Consider the following 20,740-nt stretch of genomic DNA (forward strand, 5'->3'; position numbering starts at 1 on the left):
TTAAAAATTCTATCACCTTAGTACTTATGTTACTTCTAATTTGAACAGCATGATGCAATGTATGCAAAATTAAAACTAACAGTTTAATTTACTACATTAAAATTATTAATTTTAAGTCAGTTCATTACTGAGATCCAAATCTCTTTTTTTCAATACTATATATGTTGACCTTTGATTGTGATGGCTGACACTATCCTCACCATTGAGGATGCCAGTGTTGTACACATTTCTGAAGAGACTTTTTGTCATTTACAGAGACTATTTTTTCAGCCTGTTTTTGCTCAGGCAACATATTTTTTTCTGATTTAGATACTCTGGTAGAATTTTGATAGTGTGCTTTGGATTGTTATCATGCTGGAATATTGCTCTTGTGACAAACTTCTGCAGACTGGGAGTCGTCTTGCCAGAGTGACTCCTTCCCACTGATAACCTCTGTGCCAAGTCTGTGAAGTAGATGCCTGCCTGTTTTTCAGACTTAGATTGTGCAAGTGGCACCTTGTTTGTGGCACCATCATTTTAGGATCCCACTGTACTTCTGGTTAATGGTACTGTTGCTCCTTCTATACCTCCTGATTACTACTACAACTGTGTGCACTGAGTTTCAGTAGGTCACAGATCTTCCTTGTCTTTTTCCATTTTTGTGGGGTGTCACAATCAGATCTTAACATTTCTGTGAATATAACATACAGTCCACGTCCAAAAATAATAAAATTCTGGCATCCACAGGTCATTCTATAACCGAATGGAAATCATAGGTGTACTTGAGTTGGTCTCAGTGATCTTAGGTTTTCTAACTGGTGTCAGGGATCACAGGAGTATTCACTTTTTTATGCATTGAGTTTCTACTTTTGAGTCTGTTTTCAATATAGTTGTTGTATTTTTATTTCCACTAAGAAATAATGCAATGCAGTAAAGGTGATACCATTATCAATCACTTGATGTTTGAGTGGTAGAGGTGTGCTTACTTCGTTTGTATGATGCATATTTTTGCCACCTCTGCTATAAAAAAAACCTGATCATTGCTGGTGTAGCCAGCTGCTTTCAGAAGTCTCATAAAAGCTGAAGAGAGATCACATGAGAAGTAATGGTGCGACAAGTGGGTTTTTGTTGAATGTAAACTGAGGGTCTTAAAATGGTTTTGTCCGTTTTTTCAAAAGGACAACAGGAGTATTACGCTCAAGCAAAAACAAGTTCACTGAACACTATTCAGGGGAAGGATACAAAGGATTACAGACATAATTTGTTTAAAACACAGAATATCTGCAATGTTTGTAGTTGGTTATTAACTTATTAAGAGCATCCATAGCCCATTTACTATCAATAGAACAAAAATGTAAATCACCGGTTACCAGGCTTTAATATTGCTGTTAATTCTGCTTTCTGTACAACAAGAACCAGCATTAACAAGACAAGAAAGTAAAACAAAATCAACATTAATTCACAATAAATTAATAACTTAACACATTTTTGCATGTGTAGGCTCCAATATGAAATCAGTAAAGTATAAAACATTGTTTTTATTTGTCAAATAATTAATTAAAAATGTTTTTTTTAGAAATATGTAATACATTTTAAAAATACTTTTGCAAACATGATTAAAAAGACTAAATTCATGACAAAATATTAAAAATAAATCATGTTTCTATACACTCCTGTTCAGGTTAAAAAGCAAACTCCATTGCACATAGTCCTTATAATATTCAGACAGTGTGACATTTTTAAAAATTAAGGAAATTCACTTTTGTAGGGTCCACTTGTTCATATCTGCAGTTCATCTGCCCAGTGGCTCTGTGGGAGATCAGGGGACAAGTTAGGGAAACAAACTACAGTACATTCAGCTATAACACATATGAGGTCTTTTGGTGTCATAATAAATACTTTGAGTGGCTCTAGCCATGTCCATCCTATATACATTAGGATTCTCATGACTGGAAGTGACAAAAATGGGTGGCAAAGAAAAAGTAACATATTGTGTTAGAAATGTTAAAGGATTATCTTATCTCAATGTTAATGATAAATTGTAATTATATGGGTTATTTTGTTTTTACGTGTACTAATATTGCCTGCAAAATAATTGTGCAGGTCTATATATATTCATATACTTTGAAACTGTCAGTTTTTTGGACTTGAAATTTTTCATAAAAATATTAAAAATCAGCAAAAATTCAACTATATCATGAACATCTCTAACAGGTTGTATTATTTTTTGTCACTTGTTTATGTCATTTCAATCAAGAAGAAAGCTTTTGGTAGAATAAAAATTCACTTGAAGTCAAAACTTGGAATGAATAATTTTGGGCTTAACTGTATATACACATAGACCACATTCTTCTGGAACTAACTTGGGAAGCAGATGGTGTGATCTCCTCCAGGTCTCCAAAGCAGCCATGTTTATGACGGATGAGGCTACCCCACAGCACTGAGCGATGACACGATGGACACTCTCCCTCCACTGGTAGCAGGTGGGATGGCTCTGACCTTAGGAAACATCTGGCAATGCAGATTAAATGACTGCTCATCCCACAGGATGGGTGGAAACAGCTCAGCTTCTCTGATACCTGGGGAGCAAAAGTGACAATGATGGACCAGTCAGGACTTAACTGCAGTGATTGGAAGGTTATCTGCTATTTGACGAAAACAATACGAAAATTTAATAAAAAGCAATGTTTGGACATGAGAACTATGACAAAATGTTTTACATGATATGCCAATGAATATAACAATATAACCTTTCCATTATTTTCATTCAGGTCTCTTCTCGCTGTTCACAAAAAATGATTACTGTATGAACAATTTTCAAGTTGTGAACAGCACTGTGATGGGTCCAGTCTCTGTATGAGCTGTTGCTTTGCAGTCGACAGACCTCAGAGGTGCACTATGAATTGACATTCATGTGGTAATGAGGTATGTTGAGTTGTCAGTGTCACAAAGGTGGCCGACCGGGCTACACCACCATGGCAAGTTACAGTGCTGTGCCAAATTATTTGCCCCCCTGCAGAAATTTTCTATTTCTGTGCATTTATCACATTGAACTGTTACAGATCATCAAACTATAATTAATATTTACTGAAGATTATGCTGAGATAACCGACAAAACACTAAATAGCGTTTTTAAATTATGGTGATGGTCTACAAACATGAACTACCATTTTAAGGTCTTGCCCCAGGATCTCAATTAGATCCAAGTCCGGACTTTGACTCAGCCACTCCAAAGAGGTGGACTTGCTTGTGTGTTGCTGCATAGCACATTTGTGTTGAGCTTCACGAACTGATGGTGGATATTCTCCAGAAAGATTTTCTTATAGAGAGCAGAATTTATGGTTTCATCAGTCATGACAAGTCGTCCAGGTCCTGTGGAAGCAAAGCAGCCTCAAACCATCACACTACCACCACCATATTTCACTGCTGATACCATGTTCTTCTTGTGGAATGCAGTATTAGCTTTACACCAGATGTAAGGAACACGTCTTCCAAAAAGTTGCATCTTTGACTCATCAGTCCACAGGATGCTATCCCATCATCTAGATTTTTTTTTTTCAAAAGCCTGACAAGCCTTTATGTTCTTTTTGGTCAGTAGTGGTTTACGCCTTGCAACTCTCCCATGGATGCCACTTTCTCCCAGAGTCTTCCTTATTGTGGAATCATGTAGACAGACTTTAACTGTGGCCAGTCTGTCTACTGTAGTTCTTTTGATGTTTGTCAGGGTTCTTTTGTGGCCTCCTGGATTAAAAGTCAATACGCTCTTGGAGAAATGTTGGTAGGCTGGCAACTCCTGGGAAGATTCACCACTGTTCCATGTTTTCTCCATTTGTAGATAATGTCACGCACTGTGGTTCTCTGGAGTCGCCGAGCCTTAGCGGGGACTTTGTAACCATTTCCAGACTGATAAATGTCAGTGACTTTGTTTTGGTATCATGTGCTGCTTATTGAGACCCTTTAGCTACTTCACAATGCCAGACAGGTTCTATTTAGGGATGTTTAGATTCAACAAACCTGGCAGTACTCACACAGTCATGTGGCTGGTGAGGCTGAACCCAACTGCCAAATGAATCTGGTCATTTGATAGATTGGTAGCTACTTACTTTTTCACGCAGGGTAAATGGGCTGGACATCATTTTTCCATCAATACATGAAATCATAATCTGAAAACTGAGTTTTGTGTTTTCTTGGATTGTCTCTGTCTATATTAAAATTAGTTTGATGATCTGAAACATTTAAGTGTGACAAATATGCAAAAATAGAAGATTTCTGTAGGAGGGCAAATACTTTTGCAAGGCACTGTATGCTGTCAGCTAACATGTTCAAGAAGAGGTTGTGTTCAGAGTTTCACTTCCTGAGTATGTTTGAACATGTGAAGTTTAAGTGACTGAACTGAAAGTTCACTGTGTGGTACAACAAAATTACTTAAGAGAAACAAATACTTTTATTGTAGCTTTTATGCCTTGCATCATTTGCAGTAGCTGCACTGTTTATCGTAATACAGGTTTATATTTTGCATAGCTCTGTTATAACAGCCTGATCCTCTGAACTGAAGCAGGTCGCACGTCAGTCCAGTTTGTGCAGAAGAAGAGGCATGACCAGTCCAATATCTCTTCTTATGTGAATGCACACGGTGTGGTGAAGAATGCCCTGGTAAACTCTGAGTGGGGTTTTAGATTCTGTTGAAGCAGATAACCGAAGGATAGCCTGGTTTTATCAGACTTGCTTGGTAGTACATCCCTCAGGTAGCTGCGGTAAAACTAATGCAAAGTGTGCAGGATAGGGTAAGAGCAGACCTATTCACACAGCTTGAGGTGAAGCTCTGCAACTCTGTACTTCACACCCCTACCTGGACGGGAGATGGAGTCAGTTGGCCTAGCTTAGCCTAAAGCCTAGGTGCGACAAGGACTGGCTCTGCCCAGCTCATATCAGACTTACAGAGATTTTAATTCTGATTTATTAACACGTTGCATTTTGTTTGTTTAGTCTGTACAAAAACAGATGTTTTAAGGTAGTAATAATGACCTCTTAAGTGACCCTACCTTGACCAGCCCCTTGCAGAGAAAACACCTGGATGTGTCCTCTTCCCCTGCAGACTGTAGCGGTAGCTTCTTCTTGGCCCTCACACTGCCAAAAGTGATGGGGATGTGCAGAGGAGGCTGAAGACTGGGCTCAAAGTCCATCCTGTATTCCTGTTTGAGCCAGCGGACTGTCAGAGGCAGCCTGCTCCATGGTGCCACCCGCAGCATGTTGGAGACAACGCGCCAGTGGAACTGCAAGCTTGACTCTTTTCTGGAGCGACGAGAAACATGGGAGAGCCGCCTGGAGGAGTGGGGATGCTGCCATGCCCACTCAAACTGACACAGAAATTTCTGAATTTCAGTCATTTTCATTAAAAAGGAAAAGGATGCCATTTAGAATGGCCACGTTGCTATCTGTATGATCCAACACGTAAACAAAAACATGCTTACACAACAAAACATGGAATTTTTTGCCCCAATTCACCCCATGTTTTGTGGGACTCACTTCCCTGAATAGACATATTAATTGGAAATACAGCAGGCTGGAAAAAAATTGGATTGATCCTTTAATTATTAACCAGCCATCCATATAAGATAAACAGAAATTAGTGTAATCAAATATGTCAGATGATGGATTCATCCTCAGTTTAGAATAAAATCTAATGACAGTCTAATTAAACACTATGATTAAGGTTTCCACGATGTATAATTTCAGCATCAACACTACAATTGTAATGTGTTCATCGATGAAGCCAGATGAAACTAATCAGCTAGTAAGACTGCAAGATTGTCTTAAGGACATAAAGACCTGGATGACCTATAATTTCTTACTACTAAATTCAGACAAGACTGAAGTCATTGTATTTGGCCCCAAACATCTTAGAAACTCACTTTCAAAGTGTATAGTTACTCTGGATGGCATTACATTGGCCTCAAGTACTACTGTGAGGAACCTCAGACTTATCTTTGACCAGGACATGTCCTTTAACTCACACATCACACAAATCTGTAGGACTTCCTTTTTCCACCTGAGAAATATTGTAAAAATCAGGAACATCCTGTCTCAGAGTGATGCAGAAAAACTAGTCCATGCATTTGTTACTTCCAGGCTTGACTATTGTGATTCCTTATTATCAGGTTGTCCCAATAGCTCTCTGAAACATCTACAGCTGATCCAAAATGCTGCAGCCAGAGTACTGACGGGAGTTAGCAAGAGAGATCATATTTCTCCTATGCTGGTTTCTCTTCATTGGCTTCCTGTTAAATCTAGAATAGAATTCAAAATCCTTCTTCTGACATATAAAGCTCTTAACAACCAATCTCCATCATATCTTAAAGACCTTATAGTACCATATTATCCTTGCAGAACTCTTCGCTCTCAGACTGCAGGCTTACTTGTTCCTAGAATCTCTAAAAGTAGAATGGGAGGTAGAGCCTTCAGTTATCAGGCGCCTCTCCTGTGGAACCAGCTCCCAGTTTGGGTTCGGGAGGCAGACACCCTCTCTATTTTTAAGACCAGGTTGAAAACCTTCCTTTTTGACAAATCTTATAGTTAGGACTGACTGGGTGACCCTGAGGGTGTCAGCCGGAGTCTTCATTTGCACAACTGACTTCCCCTTTCAACATCCCTTAATTCTGCCCCTAGTTAAGCTGCTATAGGCCTAGGCTGCTGGGAGACCTCTCTTGATGCACTGAGCCTTTCTCTATCTACCATTGTATTAATATATATATCGTTATTGAATTACACTGACTCTGTTTCTCCCTGTGTCCTTTCTCCGAGTGTCCCTGGTTCCAGAGCTAGATGCTTCAGATCTGCAGTTGCTGGCCACCAACTGGCCTAGTCTCCATCATGTGGGATGCTGCTGCTGATCTTTCTCCAGCCCACTGCTTCCAGCTGCCCATTTCCACCACTCTACTCTGCATCGCCCTCATTATACTTGATATTTTCATCTACATACTTTTTGAATTTTACTACCAGCTATATATGTAGTAAAATTAATGCCAGAGCTGTACATCATAACAGTAAACTATGAATCAATTTCAATGTTAGCTTGTACTTTGTACGTATCATCTAGATTATCATACATGTATCCAACTGTGTGTTATATGTTACTTGTTCCTCACCTCCTTCTTCTCCCATCCCTCCCCCTCTCCACCTCTCTACCGCTACCCCTCTACCTCTCTACTTCTTCTGTCCCTCTCAACCTGCTGGCCAGCAGGCAGATGGCCAGTCAAAAAATATTAGGCTGGACTATTTAATTAATTACATAATGTGTGAATTAATGTGGAGTAAAATAAAATGTGATGTTACGGGCAAGCTGGAAGTTTGTGTTAATGATAGAGATTTCTTTTTTTTTCTTTTTTGCCAGTTTGTGTTTGGCATACAAACAGGAATGTGTCAACAATACAGAATTCAAATGGTGCATACACACATATGAAAATTCTGCCACAGAGTGTACCATTGGACATATTCAACTATTTACATCCCTCATTACCTGTGCAAAGAGCTGGGTTCTGCTTAAGGTGTCTTCCCTGTTAAAAGTGTGGGGTTTTTTTTGCTACTGTTGCCTTAGGACTTGCTCTGGGAGATCAGGCATATGGGTTCTGTAAAGCGTCTTGAGACAATTTGACCTGTAATTGGCGCTATATAAATAAACTTGAATTGAATTGAATGTGTGTATGCATAATAGTCATCTGGCAGGAAGTGCAATGTGATCCGCAAGAGAAGTCTGCCTAGTGAAAATTGTAGGAACTGCAAATCACTGTGAGGCTACAGTCACAAATGTGAAAACTGATGTCTCAGCAGTCTGATCAGTATTCTTATCATCTCCTGCTCTACCTTCTTCAGTTCTTCTTCGGACAACTGAAGTAGCTCTTGGATGAGAGGTGAAACCTTTTCAACAACCTACAAGAGAGGTCCAGTTGATTTCTACTGAAGCTCCTACGATTACTATGACCTGGATGACTGAGAATCTACAGACATAGTCAATGTTAATATTTTTTAGATTCATGTATGAAAAAGGAGCCTCTGTTCTTTATTTATCCATTGGCACAATGAATCATTATACCAGATCTTAATTTTATTTATTGATTTATTGTATATGTATTGATGATTTATGTATTTTGTTTATTGAGGCATAGCTCTGTGATAGACTGGTGACCTGTCCAGGGTGTCCCCTGCCTTCACCCTAAGTCAGCTGGGATAGACTCCAGCCCCCCGCAACCCTAATGAGGAGTAAGCGGCGTATAGAGCTAAAAGTCAACTTTCATCTGTAGCTACTGAGTGAACCACTCACAGGTTACACAGATTAAACATAACTTTTTGGTAGGAAATTAAAAACCTTACACTCTGAACAAATGGACACAATGAAATACTATTTAAAAAGCAAAGCAAAAACTAAAAGAATAACCCCATTGATGATAGTTAGATCACAACTGATAGCTTTTTCCTTTCACCACATGGACTTAACTCACATTGAACATAATTCTGATCAGCTGCACTGGAGCTTAAAACTCTGATTTAGTTAAACCTGCTTTCTAGTCATCTGGATTTACAAATTTGCATCAGTAACAATTATCATGCTCCTGACAGAAAGGACCCAATGACAATCACAACCTATCATCAGAGCAATGAAATGTCTCTTCAGAAATATATCACTACTGCACTAATGTACCCCTCAGCTGCTAACACTGAAACAATTCAGAGTTGTGAGTTATTATGAGTTATAACCCTTTTCAAATAAATATTTTCAGTAACCTATGAGCCACAGAACTAAATTTAAGAACTCAGGAACCAAAGTCCCTTTGTTCATTTGTGTCTTTCTAATTCATCAGATGAACAATGAAGATCAAGCAAATTAGACTGAAAAGCTGTGGCAATGCTTCAGAAACAATTATCCCTCATGAGAGAACAACAACATCACTGTGTTCTTCTCTGTGAAGTAACTAATGCTTCAGCTTAATGATGACATGAATGGACATAGGGAATCTCCACAATAGACAACCTGCTTAATGTCTGATGGCTATTTATTTCTGTTTCACAATGTAACCAATAAACAACTACACTTCACTTTCACTTCATTTCTCTGTCTCTTCAGACCAGTGATAGGTGTGAAACCACCTTCTCACTGACACCAATCTGTCTGCACCACGACAATATTTGTGTGTACCAAACCAGTGTAATTACTTTTGTTAATAATCTAGTAATGACATACTGACTGAAGTTTAAGTTTCTTTAACCACCCATAATACGAAAAACATGTCTGCGACTCTCTGGTGGAAGAAAAATGGTACAATGACAATGCTTCAAAAGTTGGACTGCCTGCAAGTGAAATAATCTGACATTGTGGTATTTTACAGGCATTTTTGACATATAACTAAAGTGGAAATAATTAATTATTCTAGTATAGTTATGGTTTTGTGGGGGTTAAAAATGAAATAGTTGTTTTCTTTTAGTATCTGACAGCAAACAAATGTTGTAGCATGAAGTGTTTGAGTTAATTTGCTGTACTTCAAATATATTTGAGTTAATTTGCAATGTGACTGTTACGCATCACAATGTTGACACTGACACAATACATCATACCCCGCCTAACTGACAGCGATTTCAATAATGAGATACTGGTCAAAGTAATTCCTAAACAGAAATGCCAGATGTTTTGAAATGTGAGGATTAGCTGCTGATTTCTCTCTTGTATTATTGTGAAATGAAAAAGAGCTAAAACTTCACTTGGGAACAACAGACCAAACAACTGGCCCTCTTGACCAAAAAACATCTTTCAAAGTTCAGTTTCAAGGTGCTTTCCGGTGATTTTAGCATCTGCCAATGTTTCTCAGCAGAACAACTGAAATGTTTGATTCTTGAGTTAAGATTTCGGCTGAACCATATCTGAAAAAAGAAATTGCATTGGGGTGTTTCGGTCGCAAGACAATATTTCAATTATAATGGTATTTTGGTCACTTGATCATATTGGCCTATTCAAAACATGTCTTTGGTTCCCTAAACAAAACACTAGTTAAGTTCATGAGTACCTGGAAAAATTTCAAGCTGTAAAACCTCCAGGCTTCAATTCCAGTGTGTCGTTATGGTCAGAATTTTGGAGCTTTTACGCCATAAATTATGATTTTTGATGCACTTAATTTCCATCACAGATATATTGTTCCAGAGTCACTTCAAAAAACAGATACTTACCCTCAAAGCAGCAATATCAGAAGGAAAGCCATGTAGTATTAGGATCATCTCCCTTAGTAAAAGAGGGGAGCATATGGGGATTAATTATGTGACTCCAAAGACTGTTTAGCATGTGTTACACAACAGTAAGTCAGGATGTCACACCATGGTCCTCTGCCACTGGTCCTTTTGGCTCCCCCTCTGTGCCGTCCAGCGTTGTGTTGTCCGATCCGCCGCTCTGGGTTCACAGTGAAGCCGATGTAGATACGGCCTTTGAATTTAGGATTAATACAGTACAGCATGTACACGCCGAAGAAGCTCTCTACCTCTACTACCATTGTTCAAGGAAACAGGCAGGGTTTTTTTAGGTACTGTTTTTACCTTAGACAGAATATACATGGCAAGTACTATCGAGTGTTAACTGGAACATAACCTAACGGACGAGTTAAGACTGATTTGTAAAGCCACACACAAAAAGGCAAAAGATAACATTCAACAATGAAAGCACTGCTGCTTTCATGACAATATGGCTTTTGTACTGTGTACCCAACGAATTTCGAGCAGTTAGCCACCGCTAGAAACTGTTCAAGTTCGCATGTCAACAGTGTCTGATTTAGTAGCCCATGAGCTGCCTGATGAAATACTTTTCAAAAGAACCCTATGTGTCTCTCTGCTTTGCTAGTAACAGGCTCGAATCATGTATAGCAACTAAGTAAAACCGCCAAATCCATAGTTTAGCAAATATGAAACTTGTATTATTTTACTATAGTAATTACTGTAAACATTTGATTCGTCTTTCTGTAAGGACTCCTAAAATTATCATGCGCTACTTTTAAAAAAGTCCCGCCCACAGAGTGAACATGTCGCAACTGATTGGCCATAGTTGTCATTGCCGCAATTCCATTGGACTTTCAATTAGTCACGCCCAACCCGGCACTGCATGTACCATGTACGCACGGTGATGGAAAGAAGATAGATCCTCGTTTAACACAGAATTGGTAATTATGCATTTACAGCTAACAGCTAAATCGCAGGCATATTTGAAGAGTAAATACTGAAAATATACATTCCCTTGTCAGCCTATTTATGTTTGTGACTTAAAGTCCATTGGTTCGAAATCTTTAAATTAGCCGGTTACCTACTGTGTCAACTGATTTACTAACGCTACTGTGTACATATTTTTATTACGTACAGAAATGGCAATATCCGCTGATCACATCCGGGATAAACTTACTAAGGAACTCGCGGCAGTGCACGTGGTAGGTGTCTGACAATTATTTTTAGGACCTTTTCATGCTAGCTTGATGTACCAACTGTGAGTAGCAGTAAGCAGAATGACACGAAATTACATTCAAACATTTTCCAGTTATTACCAGTGTGTCCCTTCTATGCAGAAGTACACAAACACTAGAATTTAACTTGGAGGATTTATGAATATTTTGTCATTTGAGCATTCAGCTCACAGGTCACACACACACATAGCTCACATCTCCGTCCTGCCCGTCAACATACTGCGTTAATGTTAGCTACAAGAATTGTACAATGAATTCCCCAGTTCCTACTTGAATTGTGTCAGTTTTTAGACTGTATACCAAATAGCCTACCAACAAGGTACCACTAAATTTCTTGATTTTTGAATGGAATTTACTGAAGCTGTGGAGTTGTTTTTTTTTTGTTGTTGTTGTTTTTTCGGCTAAGCAGCCCTTTAGGTAAACAAAGAGGGGAGAGCATTAACACTCCCTGGCCTCCTTTCTATGGAGGATTCTTTCACTAAATCTAATTAAGTGGTTTTATGATGAATGCAAGTTAAGAAACAAGATGCTCTGTATCAGCAGCATGATCTTGCCAGAGCTTAGTCCCTGGGTGGAACCAACAGTTGTCTTTTGTTCTCCAGGATGTGGAGGATACGTCACCCAACAGATGTGCTGCCAGTTTCAAAGTCCTCGTGGTGTCGCCCCAATTTGAGGGAAAGCCACTGTTGCAGAGACACAGGTATTACACATTGTGGTGACTGTTGGAATGGAGAGCATATGTGCAATGCGGTCTGCGCTGAAATCCGTGGTTCATTAATATAACAAGTAGGGCTATGTAACATACAACATGAAATAATCCCAGAGTAAACAGAGTCAGTGTTTCCTCTAGGATTTTTTTTCCCAGCAGCGGCGCTGCTCTGCTCCTGCTCCCAGTAATTATTGATGTGTGTGCAGGACCAACAATGAAAAAGCATCACTAATTAGGCTGTTATCTTTTACCATGTTTTAAGCATTGCAAAGAAAAATGTCAGGATCCACTGTGCAACAAAGACAAAGCAGTATGAGCAGCATGCAAGCAGAGCAGCAGTAGCAGCCACAGCAGCTCTATTTCATACACGTGATGTTTTAGACACTGTTAGACCTTTTTATTCCCCAATGGCCAGATGACTACAGACAGCTTCCAAATAATTAATTCGGGACTCTTTTGACTAAAAACCTGTCTCAGTTGTGATCACAGGCCAGGTGAGCCTAGGTCTCTAAGTGCAGATCTGTGCAGTTACCAGATATAAAACTCTCTCAGACTGCTGCACATGCACAGAGCTGAAGTGGTGACAGCACACCAGGTCAACCTCTGTAGCATCTCTTTCATTGGTCTTTGTGAAAAAATGTAGCCTGACATTTTAATCAGACAAACCAGCTCCATGAAGTTGTTGTTGTTGTAAGAAACTAAAACTTTTGTGATTTTAAAAGTTAAACAACAATTACTGTCTCAGGGCAGAAAATAATCTACAGCTTACATGAAGAAACAACAGCATAGCAGTTTTGTACAAGTCATTGCTGTTTTGTCTTCATGTTATGATTTTTTAATCTTTCCAGTTGTTTCTGAAATTTACAATTATCTCACTCTTTGTCCTGCTATTGTTAGATATGTGAACTTTTAGTTTCACTGCAAACCTGTGTGTTGTATGTTGTCAGGATGGTGAATACATGTCTGGCCGAGGAGCTGAAAGAGATCCACGCTTTTGAACAGAAGACCCTCACACCAGAACAGTGGGAGAAACAGAAGTCACAATGACACACGCACATTATATCACATTCCCATCAGTTTGTAAATCATCCCATTAAATAGGCCTCAGTACCTGACAATAAAACACTTTGATGCTGCTTTTTAGCTTTTTTGGTTGAATCATTATTGTTGGACTTTCTGCTCTGATGTTTCAGGATTTTAGTAAAACAGGTTAGAATTTTAAACTCCATTGTTCTGACAACAATCTGTTTAACCCTTTTAGCACTATAATACTCATTTCCTCCCTCTCCCCACATGGCACTCAGTAATTACCGTAATGCATGTAATAGCACCAGAAAGCCCTGTTTTACAGCTTTCAGGGGCAGTTTGAATGATTAAAATTGCACGAAGTAGCGAGGGGTTACAGTAATTTGAAATACACATGCGCTGCAGTGTCACCGGTGGTCCCTGTGGTTTTAAAAGGGTTAACTATAATGCAGGGCATTACCTCTTCAAATGAACTGAAACAAAATAGTCAGCTTCAGCTTTTATTGCCATTTCCAGAAATGGCCTAACAGCCAAAAGTCTGACCACACCTATTCATTCCAGGGTTCGCCATTATTTATTCATTTTTTTCAACAATATCATTATTTTTTCAACAATCATATAATAAATTTATTTGTAATGCCCTTTTAATTTAAATAAAATCTCAAAATGCTATATATACAGAAAAAAACAACTACAAGGCAATAAAAAACACCAACAATCAACCACTCCTTTCCCACACAAAGTCAGTCCTCAGCATGACTCTTCAGATCCACCACACACCTCATAAAAGGTCATCAAACTTCCCCATACTGTCCCTGTTTACCTCTAGGTACATGTCACCCTCGCTAGTGTGAGGCTCATTTGTCCTGTCAAATTTGCACAACTTGGTCTGTGACTTTTCTTGCAGAATAGAGCAATCGGATTTTTTTTTTATCATTTAGAAAGCTGAAGTTCATCAGTATTTGTTCATTTTTATAATTATGTTCTTTTGGATATAAGATTGCCTGTACAGAATGCATCTATAGTTACCAATATGGAAACCAGAGAGCTGTCTATGGGTGAAAAACAAGCAATTGTGAAGTTGAGACAAGATGGAAAACCAATCAGAGACATTGCACAAACATCAGCCATAGTCAGTAAAACCATTTGGGATGTCCTGAAGAAGAAAGAAACCAATGGTGTACTCAGTAACAGACGTTGAACGGGTGGACCAAGGAAAACAGCAGCAGTTGATAACAGAAACATTGTGAGAGCTGTAAAGAAAGACCCTGAAACAACTGTTAGTGACATCAACAACAACCTCCAGAGGCAATCTAATGTTCACAGAAGACTTTATGAACAAAAGTACAGAGGCTACACCAGAAGATGCAAACCACTCATTAGCAAAAAGAATAGGAAGGCCAGGCTGAAATTTGCCAAAAACGTACAGAGATGAGCCTCAAAAATTCTGATACAAAGATGAACCTTTATCAAAGTGATGGAAAGGCTAAAATTGGAAAAAAGAAAGGCTCATTATCCCAAACATACAAGTTCATGTGAAACACAGTGGAGGTAATGACATGGCATGGGTTTGCATTGCTGATTCTGGGATGGGCTCATTAATCTTCATGGATGATGGGACACATGATGGTAGCAGCAATATGAACTCAGAAATCTACAGAAACATTCTGTCTGCCAATTTAAAGAAAGACGCAACCAAACTGAGCCTGACTGGAAAGAGAAGGGAGGGGGAAGGAGAAGCGCTGCCACTATCTAGAGCTAGAGGCTGTGACCGTAACAGAAACTCTGAAATAACACATATGAAACTGTGTAGTAAACAAAAGAGTGTAAACAACAAAGTTAGATTCCCCACGTTTTGCATTGTTGACATCTTTGTACACTTCTCAAACCCGCTGCATTAGTTGGCACCTGGAGCGTTTCCAACAGCCTTGAAGGAGTTGCCACATATGTAGAGCACTGTTGACTGGTTTTCCTTTACTTTGTGCTTCAACTCATCCCAGACACCTCAACTGGGTTGATGTCTGTGATTATGGAGATCATATAATGCGATTCAGCTCTCCATCACTCCGCTTCTTGGTCAACCAGCCCTGACAGAGCCTTGAGATGTGTTTTGGCTCATTGTCCTGCAGAAAAACTAATGATGGTCCTGAGTGAAACAGATTTTGTACATATATTAAAATGTCTTATTTTAAGGGCTCAATTTTTTAAATTTAAATTTTTTTTATTTTTTTTTTAAATTTTTTGTGCACTCTAGAAAATAATAAAAATGATTGAATATGCACTTAAAGATAGAGAAGTTCAGAGAAGTATATGTATCCGCTGCAGAATTCAGTGATTGTGGAATTAAATTTGAACAGGGCTGTAGAAAATTTTTCACCCTGATAAATTAATAATTTGAGCTGGACTTCAGAAAAATTGGAGGAAAAACTAGAAGGAAGCAAAACAAAGATTTTCTGCTTTACTTTGCATGAAATCATGAAATTTTGAATACACATTTAAGGTCTCCACAGAATGAACCCTCATGATGATGCCAATCTGAACCTAGCAGTTAAACAGTCTTTTCATAAGGTAAATTAATACAGAGTTTCCTTGATCAGAAATGAACTCTGAATCTCAGTTCAAGCCAACATGGACAAGAAGCAATTCATGAGCTCAAAAACATCTATAATGACACGTAAAATCATCGAATTTGGAATGTGTGAGTGTATATGAGCTCTGTTAGCAACAACACATGAACAGATCTGAAATCAAGTGAATAATGCAGAAATAATGTGCATTGCATATAAATGTGAAGAATTAGTTACAATATAAATCACCAGTGAGTATGTGTTGCTTTCCCTCAGTGCCCATGTGTGGATACTGTGTGGAGCTGGTGAGGTGTTACTAAGACCAGGTGGACCCCCTGCCTGAGGTTTCAGTGCTTTGATCAGGCAGTCTGAGGCACTTTTTAGGTCTCGCCTGATGTCACAAACACACTGAAGCCACACAGTTGTTAAGAATAAATACCAGTATATAGTCGCCTCTGAGGAATTAACATCATATGTCACACATACACACACACACAAACACATGCACACACTGGGAAAGGTTACAATGCTGCTTGAAACAAAGGGGTAGATGGTTGACAATGATACAGTGCCAGCACTGGGAAGGTGGTTAAAATATGCATTTCTGTTTGTGTGTGTTCAAGAACACGCCCATATACATCTCTCTGAGGTAGTTTTTACTTGGCTAATGTTCACCCAACATCAGTCCTAACTTCTCCCAACAGAATGCAGATCTGTCTATTTGTTTTGGACTGTTAGTGTGTCTCTCCAGTCTTGCAGCAAAGCAAAGTGCTTTGCCAGAAGTTGCTGTAATATACTTTGAAATTTTATAGCATGCTATGATCTCAACCACTGCTGGTATTGAATCATCATTTAAGGAAATAAGAACTATTTTTGAGATATGAAGCAGTTTGGGGGAAGTTGAAAAGGCAAAATAAATGTCTAAGAGGGAGATTCTCTCTCTTGTGTTTCTTCTAATTGCTCCCATTGAGTTTTGTCAATGAGTTTTTGGAATGTAAACATTTAAGTTAAAGCCCTTATGAATACAGTTTTGGATGATTTCATGTTGGTTTATTACTACAGTAGGTAGCACAGCAGTTAGTAAACATCCCTTCAGCAGCTATGGGGTGCAATCAAGAAGACTATGTCTACAAAAAGCAATACCAATGCCAGATTTAACTTTGTTGTTATATCCTTTGAGGCCTTCTTGTGCAATGACACATTGCTCCCAGTGCTCCTACCATGTTTTAAATGGTCCCTGGAAGTCCTGCTTAGACCACTTTCTGAGTTCACTGTGTACACTGAGGATGATCCTAAAGTGATTATTCGTGGAAAAGATATGTTTGACATGCATTGCTAGTCTCTTAAGGAAAATCTTCAATTGAAGTCACTGTATGGTTTGAAAAGAAATTCTGCACTCAATTCATTACAGTATTTCCATGTTTGCAGTAACTACTCATTTGATATAATGCATGACCTTGAAGGTGTTGCTCAGTATGAGATCAAATTGCTGTTTGAATATCTCATAGAACACTTCATACCAGAACAGAACTTGCTTTCTAGGATTTATGGTTTTGACTATGGTTTTTTTAGAGCGAAAAAAAAAAGCCCCACTAAAATCATATTGGATAATGCTGGCAATGGCATTGGCTTGAACTCCATCCAGGCATTATATCTCGTGAAAAACGTCCCACTTTTGTTTGGTGACATAATTCCTGCAGGGAACAGACACTGGGAATTTTTACTACTGTTACTTCAAATAATGAGCATCATTTTTTCACCTTCTGTCACTCTGGGTATGACTGTGTATTTAAAGAATCTGATTGTTGACCACCACAAACTATTTAAGCACTTGTATCCACACAGAAAATTGATACCCAAGCATCACTTTATGATTCATTACCCATCTTCTATTAGGAAAATTTGCCCATTGTTGTTTGTCTGGTCTATGAGGTTTGAGGCTAAACATAAGTTGTTTAAAGATTATTTCAAAAATTTCAAAAACATAACCAAATCACTTGCTAAAAGGCATCAGATGGCCATTGCTTATCACTGGGAAACCTTCACTCTTAAACAGAAGGAATATGGGCCAATTAAATCATTTTCTTTGAGAGATGAAAATGTGGTCAACAGTGAAATGCTTGAAATGTTGTTGTCAAAAGATGTTTTCTCAGCAAGTTGGGTTAAAGTTGATGGTGTATAGAGCTGGACTTGTTTGCAGTTTATTGGAGGAAGACATGCCAGTCTTTTGTCAAATAATTGATGTACTTCTGGTTGAAGATGACATTTTTTATTTACACAAGCTATTTACAGAGAACTTTGATGAACATCACCATGCATTCAAAGTATTAAAAACAGAAAAAAAATGTGTAATAAAAACAGCTGAACTTAAATGTCACAAACCCTTTGATATTCAAAGCTCATATGGAGCTACAGATGAAAGTTTGTACATTATACCTTCATTTATTATGCTTTAATTAACTGCATGGGAGAAAAGCCTCAAAATAAATGTTTTTGAAAATGTATTTTTCTTGGAATTATTTCATTGTCAATTATGTCATTTTAATTATTGTATTAAAGTTATATTAAATTATTACATAGATATTGGAGATTAGAACTACCTAAATAAAAAGTAGTTATTTTTCAAATTGTGTAGTGTTAATTTAACTCAGTTTAGTGAGTTAAAAAGGAACTCTGACTCAGTGTTAATGATAAATCGCTCAGTGTTAATTTAACCCTGTTTGGTGAGTTAAAGAAGTAACTCTGACAGTGTTAAATAATTAACTATTTTCAAAGTGTTATTTTAACTTTGTAGAGTGTGGAGCTATATAAACCCCGAAAAAGTGATAAAATTAACTCTGTGGGAGTTGAATCAACACTCCACTTTTTGCCGTGTAGGTTTATAGGGTTTAATTATTCGTATTAAATCTTCTGTGGGTGAATCCTGAGTTCCATCAGAGCTGCCAGGAGACTTTTATTAAGGTAAGCGGCCATAACGAATAAAAATACGCAGCACTGCTTGAACTGTGTTACTAGAAGGACTATAAGATGATTTTAGTCCAATCATTTGCGTTTCAGCATCTTTGTTCCCACTGAGATGCTTCAATCAGAGGCGGATCTTGTCAGAAAAGGTTCAGGTAGCTTTGAGGCTCCGCACATTTCTGACAGGTGATGGAAACTCGTACACATACGTGGAAAAACGAAACACAGAAATGGATGTAGCTCCAGATCAGAACTGGTCAAGCACAGGCGCGTGCGTGCATCATTTGTCATGGCAACAGAAGGTGACGCGCACCTATAAAAGACTTGCTGACCGTTAGACGGTGCCATTTTGCATTCGGACGTTTACTTGGCCCCTTGCAAAACTACAAGCGAGCTGCAAAGCTAGCAATTTTGGGAAAGTCGGAAACTTGGAAATCTTTGGACACTTCGGACCTCAGCGGATTCACGCCGGTTAAGCCACGACACCCGAAGAAACACCTGAAGTCGGCCAGCTCGACCGTCATCATGAAGGTAAGAAGATTCACTTCATGCTTTTCTCATCAGCTGATCGTCTCTGAGCACTGCGTTTCATTTTCATGAAATGCTCCAAAAATAATGTGTGTGTAGCATTGAAGGTCCTCAGAGCCTCTTTTTAAACTTTCTGAAGGAAAATTCTGTTTATTTTATTGTGGATATTCATTTAAATATGCTGAGAGCAGTAAAATGAATGATTTGTGTTAGCTAACTGAAAAAACGTCAAAGATCTGTATTTTATAAATGGTTATTTGTTCTTTTACAGTGTTTGACCGTAAAATTAGACTTTTTCTCGTCTTGTAGTGTATATTTAGTGAGAAATTGTAAATAATTTCTCATTTGGCATGAAAAGTTTAAAAAAACAAGATGGCGACTGGGTCATTTTTCATAAAATGCACCAAATGTGTATCTTTGGTAACCATGGAGACGAGGGAAGTAGCAGAAGCGTCAGGGGGGAAACGTCACGATGTCAGAACGTGCAGGTGTAAAGGAAGCAGCTTGTCTTTAAAAAAAACAAACTGTAAATCATGTCGACATCAAAAATATGTATTTTTACACACAGTAATTATTATTATTATTAGTTTATAACAGCTAGCACTAAATGTATGCTATTTTCACTGTATTTAAATCAGCAAAATATAGTTAATTTACAAATATTTGCTGTTATCTACAAGAGAAAAATATATGCATTGGGGATTGAAATCAAATGGTAAATGATTTCAAAATGGTTATTTTACAGATTTCTCCTGTTTTCTTCAGTTACAGAAAGCATCTAGTAAAATAATATTCATGTACTATATATTGACTGTAAAAGAAAAGAAAAATAATAACGAATGTTTAAATCAATAGATTGTATTTTTCTTGTTATTTCAGTGTTTTACTGTTATGTTATTTAAAAATAGTGGACTGCTGCATTGTTCAAGTGAAAATAACAGCAAATATCTGTTTTTCTATATTTAAAATTAATTAGAAATACAATAATAATAATAATAATAACAATAACAATAATAATAATAATAATAATAATAATAATAATAATAATAATAATAATAATAATAATAGTAATTGTTATTTGTTATCTAGTAGTAGCAGTAGTATTCCAGAAAATATAAAGCATCATACAATAATTAATTAATTAATTAATTAATTAATTAATTAATTAATTAGTTATGGCTATATTTTAAAATTATTTTTATTGAAATACTTCACAGATATTTCTGTTATTTCCACTATTTTTAACCTATATTCACAATGGGTTACTGTGTTATTATTCTTGTTCAAAATGGTGGAATAGTGTATTGTCCAACTGAAAAAGAACAGCAAATATCTGTATTTATATTTTTTAAAATAATGAGAAATATAGTAATAATAATAATAATAATAATAATAATAATAATAATAATAATAATAATAATAATAATAATAATAATCATCTATAGTCATTTGTTATCTAGTAGTAGTAGTAGTATTACAGAAAATAT

At 37.5% G+C, this 20,740-nt stretch overlaps 2 protein-coding genes across 2 annotated transcripts; one reads left to right on the forward strand and one right to left on the reverse strand.

Annotated features, from left to right (window-relative positions):
* Positions 1 to 1,338: 1,338 nt before the first annotated feature.
* On the reverse strand, positions 1,339 to 10,778 carry slx1b (SLX1 homolog B, structure-specific endonuclease subunit). The gene is made up of 5 exons (XM_023280104.3): positions 10,336 to 10,778; positions 10,192 to 10,243; positions 5,022 to 5,336; positions 2,343 to 2,558; positions 1,339 to 1,788 (listed from the first exon to the last, which is right to left on the reverse strand). Exons 1-5 carry the CDS (start codon positions 10,506 to 10,508, stop codon positions 1,759 to 1,761), a joined length of 786 nt encoding a protein of 261 aa, XP_023135872.1. The 5' UTR covers positions 10,509 to 10,778; the 3' UTR covers positions 1,339 to 1,758.
* A 299-nt stretch (positions 10,779 to 11,077) lies between these two features.
* zgc:112271 (uncharacterized protein LOC553698 homolog) lies at positions 11,078 to 13,307 on the forward strand. Its single transcript, XM_023280105.3, has 4 exons — positions 11,078 to 11,168; positions 11,365 to 11,429; positions 12,065 to 12,162; positions 13,119 to 13,307. Exons 2-4 carry the CDS (start codon positions 11,367 to 11,369, stop codon positions 13,216 to 13,218), a joined length of 261 nt encoding a protein of 86 aa, XP_023135873.1. The 5' UTR covers positions 11,078 to 11,168; positions 11,365 to 11,366; the 3' UTR covers positions 13,219 to 13,307.
* Positions 13,308 to 20,740: the final 7,433 nt, after the last annotated feature.

The sequence above is a fragment of the Amphiprion ocellaris genome, chromosome 23, assembly GCF_022539595.1.
Source record: "Amphiprion ocellaris isolate individual 3 ecotype Okinawa chromosome 23, ASM2253959v1, whole genome shotgun sequence".
Lineage (NCBI taxonomy): Eukaryota > Metazoa > Chordata > Actinopteri > Pomacentridae > Amphiprion > Amphiprion ocellaris.

What these genes read in the sequence shown, in the direction of transcription:
- slx1b (XM_023280104.3), bottom strand. Translation starts at nt 10,508, where the DNA reads ATGGTAGTAGAGGTAGAGAGCTTCTTCGGCGTGTACATGCTGTACTGT. An exon ending in CTGATATTGCTGCTTTGAGG is followed by an intron (nt 5,337 to 10,191) that starts GTAAGTATCTGT and finishes TTTCTGTGTCAG; the next exon opens with TTTGAGTGGGCATGGCAGCA. An exon ending in TCACACCATCTGCTTCCCAA is followed by an intron (nt 1,789 to 2,342) that starts GTTAGTTCCAGA and finishes GATCTCCCACAG; the next exon opens with AGCCACTGGGCAGATGAACT.
- zgc:112271 (XM_023280105.3), top strand. Translation starts at nt 11,367, where the DNA reads ATGGCAATATCCGCTGATCACATCCGGGATAAACTTACTAAGGAACTC. An exon ending in AACTCGCGGCAGTGCACGTG is followed by an intron (nt 11,430 to 12,064) that starts GTAGGTGTCTGA and finishes TTTGTTCTCCAG; the next exon opens with GATGTGGAGGATACGTCACC. An exon ending in CCACTGTTGCAGAGACACAG is followed by an intron (nt 12,163 to 13,118) that starts GTATTACACATT and finishes GTATGTTGTCAG; the next exon opens with GATGGTGAATACATGTCTGG.